At 35.7% G+C, this 13,190-nt stretch overlaps 1 protein-coding gene across 7 annotated transcripts in view; it reads right to left on the bottom strand.

The window, feature by feature from the left end:
- The window catches only part of PLEKHA5 (pleckstrin homology domain containing A5), a 227,503-nt gene that overhangs the window by 7,501 nt on the left and 206,812 nt on the right, over positions 1–13,190 (bottom strand). For 5 of the 7 annotated variants that reach the window (XM_045554245.1, XM_045554239.1, XM_045554244.1 and 2 more), the window contains 7 exons: positions 12,926–12,972; positions 11,937–12,125; positions 10,934–11,054; positions 7,258–7,376; positions 2,882–3,091; positions 1,433–1,573; positions 845–969 (listed from right to left, as the gene is read on the bottom strand). In XM_045554245.1, coding sequence (XP_045410201.1) covers positions 845–969; positions 1,433–1,573; positions 2,882–3,091; positions 7,258–7,376; positions 10,934–11,054; positions 11,937–12,125; positions 12,926–12,972 — 952 coding nt within the window. The remainder of the gene's footprint in view (positions 1–844; positions 970–1,432; positions 1,574–2,881; positions 3,092–7,257; positions 7,377–10,933; positions 11,055–11,936; positions 12,126–12,925; positions 12,973–13,190) is intronic. The other 2 variants (XM_045554242.1, XM_045554241.1) reach the window with 1 other exon arrangement.

Below are 13,190 nucleotides of genomic sequence, written 5' to 3' on the forward strand. Positions count from 1 at the left end.
GTTTTTGTTGTTGTATCATTATGAATGCAGTGATTTTTAATATACTGGATGTGTTTTAATCTATGCCTATTAACACAAAAGTTCAGCAGAGAGTTTTCTTATCAGACATTTCAAATTCAATCTTGCTATTCATTGAAGAAATAAAGGCATTCCTAGTAATATTAAATCACAGCATTTCTCTTTTCTGGCATAGGTAATTTATTTATTCAGGGTGAAACTGAGAATATACACTTAAAAAAGGCTGGATAAGAAACACAGCTAAAACAAAAACAAGTCACCGTACTTTTTGGAATCTCATCAGGCAACGTAGACTATGATCAATGTCTGTTATTACACAGCTGTCCCTTGGTATCTGTGGAAGATTGGTTTCAAGACCTCCCACAGATTATAAAACCTGCAGATGCTCAGGTCCCCTGGATAAAATGGTGTGGTGCAGTTGGACTCCACATCCGTGGACGTGCAAACCGCAGAAGCACGGCCCTGGTCACAGAGGGCCAACTGCGGGCAATGCTGAGGGGCTTACTTAGCTACAGCTTACGTGCCTTTTGGTATTTTTTAAAAAGGTATCATTTACTGAATACTAACCAAAGTGTTAAGTGCCGTACACGTATTTTCTTATTTAATCCTTATAACACACTTGTGAGATAGATATTACTATTATTCCCATTTTTATAAGTGAGGGATCTGCAGTTTAGGAAGATTATATAACTTGCTCATGATCCCACAGCTCCTAAGTAACTAAGCTGGAACTGGAATCCGTACTTTTTGACTCTGATGTTCACCATTTTTAAGCAGTTATACAGTTTTGTGAATGATTCCTTTGTTTGTTTTTCTTAAGTATTACCTGCGTGCAACATCCTCAGGCATTTGTTCTTTGTTCCCTTCTTTATCCATCACTTCCTCTGAATTTACTCCATTTGGCTCAGGTTTGAAAACCATTTCGTAAAAAACACTTTCAGTTTTTTTACACTATAGGATAAAAAGAAAAATTTTCTTTTCAAAGAATTCTTACCACATTTAATATTTATTAGTAAATCTAAAATGATTCCAAAATAAAGTTTATTAAAAAAATTATACTCTTGTCAAATATTAAATGATGATAAATTTAGATTCAAGCATATTAAAAATATTAACATTCTTTACAACTAGGATGCAAAAAGTTATTTGTCCAAAGAGAGGATGCACATTGCTAAGACTTGGCTATTGGGATAAAAGATTCCTTAATTGGGTTAACGGTAATTTATTCCAGCTTTGACTGATCATCTTTTACATTTTCAATTAACACATTATTTTGATGTGGCTGAATACATCAATCAAATTAAAAGAAACCTACCATTTCATTTAGATCTATGGCCTCTGTGACTGAAATAAACATTTTATTTTCAACCTTATCGCTAGATCTTAAATATCTGTCCTAAAATAATCTCCCTACCTCTTTGCTGAAATCCGTAGTTTGGGGTTCAGCTTCTTTTAGTCGAACACTTTCTGCCGCAGGAGTTTCATGGTCTGGCTTTACATCATTTTCACTAACGACAGTGTCCAGTTCCTTAATGTTATCATCCCTCCTCCGAGTCTGCCCAAAAAAATACATAGCACTTTTTAGATTTACACTGTGCATGCATGCATATTTTATAGATAGTACCTGTTTTTTTTTTTTTTTAAGACAGAGTCTCGCTGTGTTGCCTGGGCTAGAGTGAGTGCCGTGGCGTCAGCCTAGCTCACAGCAACCTCAAACTCCTGGGCTCAAGCGATCCTCCTGCCTCAGCCTCCCGAGTAGCTGGGACTACAGACATGCGCCACCATGCTCGGCTAATATTTTCCATATATTTTTAGGTGTTCCGCTAATTTCTTTCTATTTTTTTAGTAGAGACAGGGTCTCGCTCTTGCTTAGGCTGGTCTTGAACTCCTGACCTCGAGTGATCCTCCCACCTCCCAGAGTGCTAGGATTGCAGGCGTGAGCCACTGTGCCGGGCCGATAGTACCTGTTAATTAAAAAAAAAGCCTAGCTCTCCACTCACAAAGTTTTCTTATGAAATTCAACACAGGAAATATATGTGTGTGTGTATATATAAACATATATGTATTTTGCACATTTTTCTCATCTCTTTTTAAAATATCATCCATTTTGTAATTTGCAGAATGTGCCATTATTCAACTGTTGCTTTGTTTAATCTCCATTAGCAATGACTGCTCTCGATTGGATGGAGAAGGGATGTGTATTTAGGACAGGGAAACACTTTCAGCTGATGCATCCAGTTTATGCCATTATAGATAAACTCGAAGATACTACTAGGTGACAACTGTCTACTAACAGTGATAGACCAGACAGAAGCTACTGAAAAGGCTGGCTAGACTGCTATATGATGGGAGCAACGAACACACACAAAGAAAACATGATGTCACTTTATAAGGCTGAAGGTGAGATGGGATGGATAGCAGACTTGAAACTTTTCTTTAGCAGCTCTCTCCTGCTACAATTTAGGTCATGTTAAATTAGGACACATTTTATTGGGAGGGGAATTGGGGACTACCTTGGTAATCTGTATGACATTTTACATTTGTTGAAAATATTAAATACTTTTATTTTGTTAGTGTCTCTGTGTGGGAGAGAGGGCAGGTTGTATCATTACCTTACAGTAGAAGAGATTAAGTCTACAACTGGTGCAAAGGCATCCAGAAGTACTTTAGTCTCTTGAGCCCAGGATTATTTCCATTTTACTTAGCTGTCTTAGCTTATTATTATAAGAATTAAAGAATACAAAATAACTATCCATATTGTAGACCTTGTAAGAACCATCAGTCATGTAGACCAACTCCATGATGCTAAAATTCATGTGATATTAGATTTGTGCACAAGAATCGTCAAAAGCAACTGATATACCTGATTAACCCTGAATGGAGTCTCCCTTAAATTTGAAGGACTTTGTAAGGGTGACTGGTCTGAAGCACCAATAACATTTAAACCTTTTTTCTTTTCCCTTAGGCATGCCTGTTGATGTCTCCTTATTCTCTCCATTTGCTCTTCCACCGTCATCCTAGGTCGAGTACTTTCAGCCAAACAGAGCTGCTCCACTGCACTTCTTGGTCTTTCCTTTAAATCAAAGATAAACACATAAGGTTTTTTTTTTTTTTTTTGAGATAGAGTCTCGCTTTGTTGCCCGGGCTAGAGTGAGTGCCGTGGTGTCAGCCTAGCTCACAGCAACCTCAAACTCCCGGGCTTCAGCGATCCTCCTGCCTCAGCCTCCCAGGTAGCTGGGACTACAGGCATGCGCCACCCTGCCTGGCTAATTTTTGCTATATATATTTTATTTGGCCAGATAATTTCTTTCTATTTTTTTAGTAGAGACGGGGTCTCACTCTTGCTCAGGCTGGTCTCGAACTCCTGACCTTGAGCGATCCACCCGCCTCGGCCTCCCAGAGTGCTAGGATTACAGGCGTGAGCCACCGCGCCTGGCCTACACACAAGGTTTTGAATGTGACTCAGATAACACCAGAAAGGCAAATCAAATTAAGTCATTTTATCCTTAACTGGGAATTGGTGATGCAAGGTCAAGGATGGAAAGAAAGTGAAAGGGAGAAGATATTTAAGGGAGGAAAGAGAGACAGGAACACAGAAAAGCAATTTTCTTGGATTAAAAAGAAAACAAAAAAAAGGGTATAGTAGCTCTGGTGTAAGCCCACCCCATGGTTCTTAAAAAGGAAACTGCATGAAACTCAAACGAGGAGATCTGTTGAGAATTTTCTGCCAAGAATAAAAGAAAAAAGGAAAAAAGTGAATAGGAGAAAAAAAAAAAACAAAACCTAGGAGAAAAGGGAGAATCATAGTATGTAAATGAGAGATTTCTTTTATTTTTTAATTTTTATTTCTTTGGAGATAAGAGTCTCGCTCTGTTGCTAGACTCCAGGCTAGAGGGCAGTGGTGTCATCATAGCTCACTGCAACCTTAAACTCCTGGGCTCAAGCGACCCTCTTGTCCAGCCTCCCGAGTAGCTGGGACCACAGGCCCACACCACCATGCCCAGCTAATTTTTCTATTTTTTGTAGAGACGGGGTCTCACTCCTGCTCAGGTTAGTCTTGAACTCCTGAGTTAAAGCGATTCTCCTGCCTTGGCCTCCCAGAATGCAAGGATTACAGTTGTGAGCCACTGTGGCTGGCCCAGAGATTTCTTTTATTTTAATGAAAATGTAATATTTTAAGTTACACATTTGCTGTGAAAAGACTGTAGAAGAAACACCTTTAGATATTTTATGATCAGTAATAAAATTATGAAAATATTTATTTTCTATGAATCAGATTGTCATTTGATAACTTTTATATATGTGCATGTACGTATACATATGTATACGTACATAGTTGACCCTTTAACAATATGGTTTTTTAACTGCGAGTGTTCACTTGTATGTGGATTTTTTTCCAATAAGAGTTATACCAGTGTGCCTGCCTCTCCCACCTGCCCTTCCACCTCCTCTGTTGCCTCTGCCACCCTGAGGCAGCAAGACAACCCCCCCTTTCCTATTCCTCCTCAGCCTACTTGACATGACAAGGATGAAGACCTTTATGATGATGCCTCCACTTAATGAATAGCAAATATATTCTCTTCCTTGTGATTTACAAAATTTTTATTTTTTTAAGAATCAAGAGATAAAAGCAAGACTTTATGATTTTCTTAGTAACATTTTTTTCTCTAGCTTACTTTATTGCAAAGAATATAGTATATAATACACACAACATACAAAATGTGTGTTAACTCACTTCTGTTATCAGTAAGGCTTTTGGCCCATGGTAGGCTATTAATAGTTAAGATTTGGGGGGAGTCAAAAGTTATACTCATATTTTCTACTGCACATGGGGTCTGCAACCCTAACTCCTACATTGGTCAAGGGTCAACTCCTTCAAACTCCTGGCCTCAAGTGATCCTCCCGCCTCGGCCTCCCAGAGTGTTAGGATTACAGGTGTGAGTCAGTCACGTGCCTGGCCAAAGGTCAGCTCTCTCTATATATCTGGCTCATTTTTATGGTTTTCCCAACATGTTTCTACTTAATTTTATATAAACTGAAAGGTTTAAAAATCTTAGTCATATTAAATAACCAATTCTTACTTCTTACTTTCTTCCTAAAGTTGTAAAAACAGTATTGGCATAAGACCTAAAATAGTACTTCAAGCATTAGTCATAAGCAAATTTTAGCTTATTTGATACAACATAAATTTTAAAGATCCAACATATTCTAGAATCTATAAAATAGAATCCATAGGCTTCTTTGTGTCCTCTGGTTTGGGTTGGCAGGAACCAACCGAGATGGCAATGGGCATTGCTAGAGTTTTTGACAGAGTCCAGGACAGAGATAAGTTATTTCTTTGACCAAGCAGTACGTCTGGTTAACCGCTAAGATCTTTTTCTCTCTATTGCAATCTGAAAAAAGGCTGTGGGGTAGGATGTTTTTGCCCTATTTTTGTCTCGGACTATTTTCTACAATACAGAATAAACACCTTAAAGAGCTCAAGTGGAAACCAAAAGGAAAAGGAAAAGCCTTAATATACAGAACTGATGATGACCCTCATTTATTTGCAAAACAAAACACATCTACGTTGCAAAAAACAAACAAAAAAAACCCCCCAAAAAACTAAAAAAAAACTAAAGAAAAAAAAAAAAAAAGGAAATTCTACACGCTGACAGGGAAGTTGACTACTTTAGCACCTCTTTCCTGTCATTTTTAGTAACAACAAATGTGTGTTTTTCCCAAAGTACTTTTATGCTTATGCAAAAATGTTGTTGCACTACAACTTCCTTTTTCAAGTTACCATACTGTACACACCTACTTTATGCTTTTTAAAGGCTGTATATTATTAATTTTTAGGCTTTTTTCCCCAATATGATAACTGGAAAAGAATATCTTATTGGGGTTGTGGTTAGTATTTTAAAACTTACTATTGGGGCTGAGCAATGTCCATATATTTGTAAATTATTGTTATATTATTTTCCATTTAAAAAATCTTCAAGATTTACAGATGTTCCTCATCTATTATGATACTTGTCTGTTATATGCATTGCAAGTATTTTCTTCTGGCACTGGTATCACATAAAGTCCTTTCCTGTATCAAGATATATTACTACAGTCTCCTATACTTTTTTCTCTGGCATTTGGTTATGTAAAAGTCTTACTCTTAATATTTAAGATAGTGGTAGAATAATAAAAATCAACTAAGATCTTTCTGCTTGATCTCAACATGCTTTTTTTTAAGTCTTTTTTCTGTTGATTTATTTTAGCATTACAATTTCCAAATAAACCATCCTTTCAATCTGTAAAAATCACCTAACTCTCTGAACAAACAATAGTATTACAGTGTCATGACCACTAACGTTAATTCTGATACAGCTATTCATTATTTTTATTCCACAAAAATTATTTTTATAGGTTTTTATAATTTTTAATAATTGAAAAAACTTACAATTCTTATATATGAATTTGTCAGATTTTTTTTGGCATATACTTTGTAGCTGTACTTTTTATTTTCTCTTTTTTTACATGCATGTTTGTTCAGTACACTTGTAGCTGTACTATAATCTTCCAAAAACAGCCATACATCTTATCATTTGTAGTACCTTTCAGCCTTTTATTATTGCTTAAGATTATCTCATAATAAATAGGTACAGCATTTATAAAGATGAAAAGTTTTTTGCAGCCCCCAATTCTAGAGGATACTTGGGGAAAGGAAGTTAAGTATCTCACCATATTCCCAAAAACAAGATTAAACTGGTTTAGAGTCAGTTTGAATTAAATGAATTTCAGTTGAAAATGTGAAATACAGAATTTATTCCTCAGTCCCAATTCACATTTCTCAGAGCAACCAGAGTTTTGGCAAACTCCAAACCTACCATAGATAAAAGGCCCTGCAATCTCAGGTTAACCAGAAAAGCCATTAACTTTTGGGTGGCCACAGGACATATCTATCACCCTCATCCAGGAAATTCTTACATGTGTCAAGGGATGTAGTACAGGGCAGCATTCAGAGAGGAGACTCTACAAACTGTAGACCAAGACCCCATGTCAAGGCGGATCAAAAGAAATCTCAATTAGGTATTGACTAGGTCTGTCCTCTGAGGTGCTAATTCTCTAAAAGAAATTTTAAGAAGCACTAAGGTGACTAAGTTTTTGTTACAGTAAGAAGAATTTTGATAAAATACTAAAAATGGAAACATACAAGAAAGCAATAAATAGGTCTAAGAATCTTTCTAGAAGTTATTTAAAGTTAAATACCGTTCTTAGATCCATCATCTTCTTAGTTTTCCTTAAGGTTACATATGAAGCTATTGTTGAAGATTCAGGGGTCGGTGATTTTGTTCTTGGCGGGACTACTCCAACAGGAAAGTGTGAACCTAAAAATTAAAACAGCAGTAAGTTCTACGAAACATCTCTCATGCAACATTGCTTTCTTTTGACATGCTTAATTTCTGATGCTTTTAAAATCAGAAAGCAAATTTATTTACAAAGAGCCATAGGTCAATCAATGATACTATCAGAAAAATTTAGGGTTACATTTAGAAATAAAGTGCTACAGATTAACAGATGACATTAAAAATTATTTATAAAATGACTTCTTTTATTACACTAGTACAGTTCTACCATCATCCTAAACAGTTTAATCCACTGACATATTACAAATTACAAAAGTTATGGCCCAGAATGATTAAGTGATTGTCCTAAATGTCTTTAATTTTGGTTTGGTTTTATACTTTTTCTTTTTGAGATGGGGTCTTACTATGTTGCCCAGGCTGGTCTTAACCTTCCAGATTCTAGCAGTCTTCCTGCCTTAGCTTCCTGAGTAGCTAGAATAACAGGTGTGTACCACCATGCCCAGCTATGCCTGTTTTTTTTGAATCACACCACATTGCCTCAACAAAGTAGCCACTAACAATGTAAACAATAGTTAACCATAGGTAATCATTTTCACTTTCTCTCTTGTATTTTGAAAAATCTCTTAAAATGAACACATACCACTTTTATAGTTAGAAAATATTAATACAACAATAAACATGTAATTTAACATATATGCATTTACACCGCAGTCAACATGTGTAAGCAGAATATATATACTATCATCCACTGGTTTTGATTTAAAAAAAGCCTCACTCTCTTTGGGCTCACTTAAAGTTACAAAGAAAAAACCTCTTATTATGCTAGGTAGTGGCCCATTTTTAAGACTCCTTACTTTAAGTCATGTGGCACATAATAAATGACACCGTAATTGATGAGTCAGTGTACTTCAGGTAATTTATACAGAAGAGAGACTATAAGTTAAAACAAAACCCACCTTTTTTTAAAACCCATTCCAGAATCTGCCTACATAAACCCCAAACTTTTTTTAAATTTTATTTTTTTATTTTTTATTTAAGGCTAGTTAAGTGAAGCAGTGGGAGTGCAGAAGGAACAAAGGAATCTATAACTGGTTGTGACCAATTAGTTACAAACACCATTGCACTTGGACCAGCCAACTCCAAACTTTTAAAAGAGGCAAAACTTCCAGGCCAGGTGTGGTAGTGCACACCTGTAATCTTAGCACTCTGGGAGGCAGAATTGGGAGGATCACTTGAGCTCAGCCTGAGTAAGAGTGAGACCCTGTCTCTATTAAAAATAGAAAAATTAGGCCAGGCGCGGTGGCTCACGCCTGTAATCCTAGCACTCTGGGAGGCCGAGGTGGGCGGATTGCTCGAGGTCAGGAGTTTGAGACCAGCCTTAGTAAGAGCGAGACCCTGTCTCTACTAAAAATAGAAACAAATTAGCTGGCCAACTAAAATATATATAGAAAAAATTAGCCGGGCACGGTGGTGCATGCCTGTAGTCCCAGCTACTCGGGAGGCTGAGGCAGTAGGATCGCTTAAGCCCAGGAGTTTGAGGTTGCTGTGAGCTAGGCTGACGCCACAGCACTCACTCTAGCCCGGGCAACAAAGTGAGACTCTGTCTCAAAAAAAAAAAAAAAAAGAAAGAAAAATTAGCTGGAGGTGGTGGCCCATGCCTGTACTCTCAGATACCTGGGAGGCTGAGGCAGGAAGACTGCTTGAGCCCAGGAGTTTGAGGGTGCAGTGAGTTGTGATGACACCAAGGCACTTTAGCCCGCTTGACAGAGCAAGACTCTGTCTCCAAAAAAAAAAAACGGCAAAACTTCCAGAAAGAATTCAAAACACATTAGAGAGCATATTTCAGATGATACATTTATTATGAGTAAATAAATACATGTAATGGTAGAACAAATGATGGTTTATCTACTTCACTATTTTCGAGTCAATTAAATTTCTATTATGAATTAAAATCACTTTACATAATAACTTATTAAATACTTTTTAAATTTTATAAACCTGACCAGTCACATTTATCCCACATCTATCATAGAGCATTATGATTGTGTAGAGACCAGAAGAAAGACTGGAACAGCACATGCAAAATCAGAGAATAAAACACTTCTTATTTACCATATGCTTTAAAAACTTCCACTTAAGAAGAGGCTACAACTAAAATGCCCATAGGGATTAAAAATGTTACCTGTGTGATAAATGGCAACTTTCTCCATATCCTGTCTCAGAGGCACAGATGCTACTCAGCTCCTATAGATCAGTGCTTGTTGCCAAATGGGCAGTCTGGCTAGATCTGCTGAGGCTTTTTTTAAAGAGATAGTGTCTTGCTATGTTGCCCAGGCTGTAGGATGGTCCCAAAGTCCTGGGCTCAAGTGATCTTCCTGCCTCTGCCTCCTGAGTAGCTGGGACTACAAGCACACACCACAATGCCCAGCTAATTTTTCTATTTTGTTAGTAGAGATAGGGTCTTGCTCTTCCTCAGGCTGGAAATATTTGCTTTACCTCTGCATAAATATGTACACATCCTTTTTTTGCCGAATCATTTGAAAGTTGCAGATATTTTTCTCCTAAGTGTTTCAGAATTCATATCCGACATTCTCCTACATAACAATACCATGATCACACTATTAGCTAATAGTTAGAACATGTTTAAATTTCTTTAATTGTCCCACTTTAGAGCTTTTTCTTTTATTTTAAACTACTGTCCAATCAAGTTTCAAGCACTGCCCTGTATGTAGCTTTTTCTATCTTTTTCATCTAGGTTTTTTCTTTTTAAGACAGACAGTCTCGCTCTATCCTTAGGCTATGCCGTGGCGTCAGCCTAGCTCACAGCAACCTCAAACTCCTGGGCCAAGCAATCCATCTGCCTCAGCCTCCCAAGTAGCTGGGACTAATGGCATGCACCACCATGCCTGGCTAATTTTTTCTATTTTTAGTAGAGACAGGGTCTTGCTCTTGCTCAGGCTGGTCTTGAATTTCTGACCTCCAGCAATCCTCCCGCCTTGGCCTCCCAGAGTGCTAGGATTACAGGTGTGAACCCCTGCACCCGGCCACCTATCGTTTTCTTTATGATATTGAGTTCTTAAAGAATGATCAGCATTAACAAAAACAAATCAGAGGATACCTAGTTAAGAAAAAGTATTATTTCAGAATTTACTTTATAGAAATTGTGTCAAAATTTGTTTTAGCTATTAATTTCTTATACCTAATTTTGAAACAGAAAAAAAAAAAGAACCTCAGGAAACGAAATGCTTTAAAAAAGTTTGGCATAAATTTATTTCTCAGTAAAACCTAATCTGATGTGATACTTGTTATTTTTAGTCTTTATTTATCCCACTTAGGATATTCCCAAAATTCTAATGTGTTTTGAAAAAGGGGGTGCTGAGACGACATGTGTGGTTTATGGGCCATCCTGTCTTCCTCATACCTGAGAATTTCTTAACTCAGAAACTCACCAGATTCCAAAGGTTTCAGATAAAGGAGTATGGACTTGTATACGTATTGGGTCAACATGTAAATTGCATTTATTACTAAAATGGGGGAAAAAAACCCAAAACAGGAGACAAAACATTCCAAATGCTGACCTTTAACAACGGAAGTTTCCATCTCAGAAACAGGTTCTGATTTTTCTTCTCCATTAGATTCATCAACTTCTGCCACTGTTGTTAACTCTGGTTCACTCTTGTAGAGTCTATAATCTGGACCCTTGAAAGGAAGACATGTAATTACCAACAACAACAAACAAATGCTAAAAATTTCTTTTCAAATGTGCACCTCTGAAGACTGAAATTAAAGTCTAAAAATTAATAGCCCCAGAGAGCTATCTAGGGTATAACACTATTAATATATATATATCACAACTAAGTAGAAAAAAGGAATTTGAAAGATTTTTAACCAGTAAAACCTCTTGTTTTAAAAGTAAGAATATTCCTCTTAAGAACAAAGTCACATTTTATCATGGTATAAGTGAAGTCTAAAAATAATTATGTTAATTCAATAAATTTTCATTTAGAAGGTGGTATTAAAATTCCTGTCACAGAACATTTTGTTGTTCTCAAATTAGCTCTTTTCGTTTTTTCTTATTCTTTTCTCCTTATTACATTTTACATTTATTTGCTTAACTCCAAATCTCTTATTTCCAGTTTCCAAGGGTAACATCTCTCCTTGGCAACGTTCATATCTTTGAACGCTTTCCCTAGACCAAACTGCCCAACCCTTTTACCTTTCCCAGTAACAACAATCTTTTTCTTTCTCCCTTCTTTCTGATCTAAAGATAAAATTTTGCCTCTAATATTCTGAAATGGTATAGTTATTATAAAATATGGCTTCTTCAACATGTACAAAGTTATCACTTTATGAAAATATAAAAAAAATTAAATGATGAAATATTAAAATTATGAAACTATTCACAAATGAGAATGGTAAAACCAAAACAGGAAAACACATGATAAAGTTATGTATGAACAAAAAAGCACTGGCTAAAAGTGGGGTTATAATAAAAAATAAGTTTGAGTGCCAAATAAACTAATTTTCAAAAATGAAAGGGCATGTATGATTGATTATTCTGTGGCTATTCCAGCCACTTACACAGTGAGATCCATTTCTTGGATATCCTTGAACTTGATGAATCTTCTTTTCTTCAGGCAGATGCACTGGGCCCCTGCTATAACAGAGCAAGGAGCTGCTATCACTGGGCAGAGGGGGGATTATGGGAGGCTGCTCTGTAAAGTCATAGGACCGAGGAAGTGGAGGACGAGGTGGGACTACTTCCTCTTCCTAAAGATTGTAGAATAGTCACCTTATTTAGATAAGCAGATTGAAATTAAGCACATCTAAATTCTTTGCAAAGGTATATTAACTTAAATTTATTTTAAGATACTTAAAGGGACACTGCCAAGCCAAAAGTCTGACATTGAAAAGTAAAAGCAAAAATCTTTATGATAGCCAATAACTGGGTTTTAAATATGGTTGCATCTAAATTTTTTTTTTCTATAACACATAGGTTAGCTTTATACTGAAACTCAACATTGAAACAGATCACTGAGTAAAACTAATTACTGGATTTCATTTTAAAAATAGAAGGAAAGAATTAATTCAAAAATCTCACTCTTATTTTTAAGAGAGAGAAAAAAAGAAACATTTCTTTTCGTCTGGCTTTTATACAAAATTCAAGACCATACACTTTTTGAATTAGGTTGACAGTATCTCTTTGAAGCTGTAATTTCTCTATGATATTCATGACAAACAGCCAACTTATTTATCAATCATTCTACAAATTTTATGAAGCATAAGAAACAATGATAAATATTCAAATTACTTAGATTAGAACAAGTATGACAATGTTAAAGTTTTAGAACATAGATGAAATGTAGTGGTTTAATATATTTTGCATTAAAAAGGGAAGAAAAATCACGTTAGCAACACAAAATTACTGAACCAATAAAACTTCAAGATTAAAACAATAACTCTTTAATATATTTAAGAGACATTATTATTATAGTAAAGACTTAATTACTTTTAATTCATATGTTAAACATTTAAATTGATTTATAGTCAGAAAAACAATCTAAACTTACCTCATTTTTGTACTTAACTGTTGAGAAAGGCTTTAATCCTGCTGTACCTATTTAAAAAATTTAGAAAACATAACTACTTATACTAAACACATCTTTCTAAATCTACAGAAAGAAGAATTTCATTTCACTTATTTTAAGTGAAGTCTTCCGTTTTTAACCCCTCACTTATTAATGCTTTCAGAATTTGAAATCAATTATATTAAAAAATACAAATTGAAACATTTAATTTAAACAAGAGTACAGGGACATGGTTTTCTCAAATATT

Source organism: Lemur catta, chromosome 6, assembly GCF_020740605.2.
Source record: "Lemur catta isolate mLemCat1 chromosome 6, mLemCat1.pri, whole genome shotgun sequence".
NCBI lineage: Eukaryota > Metazoa > Chordata > Mammalia > Primates > Lemuridae > Lemur > Lemur catta.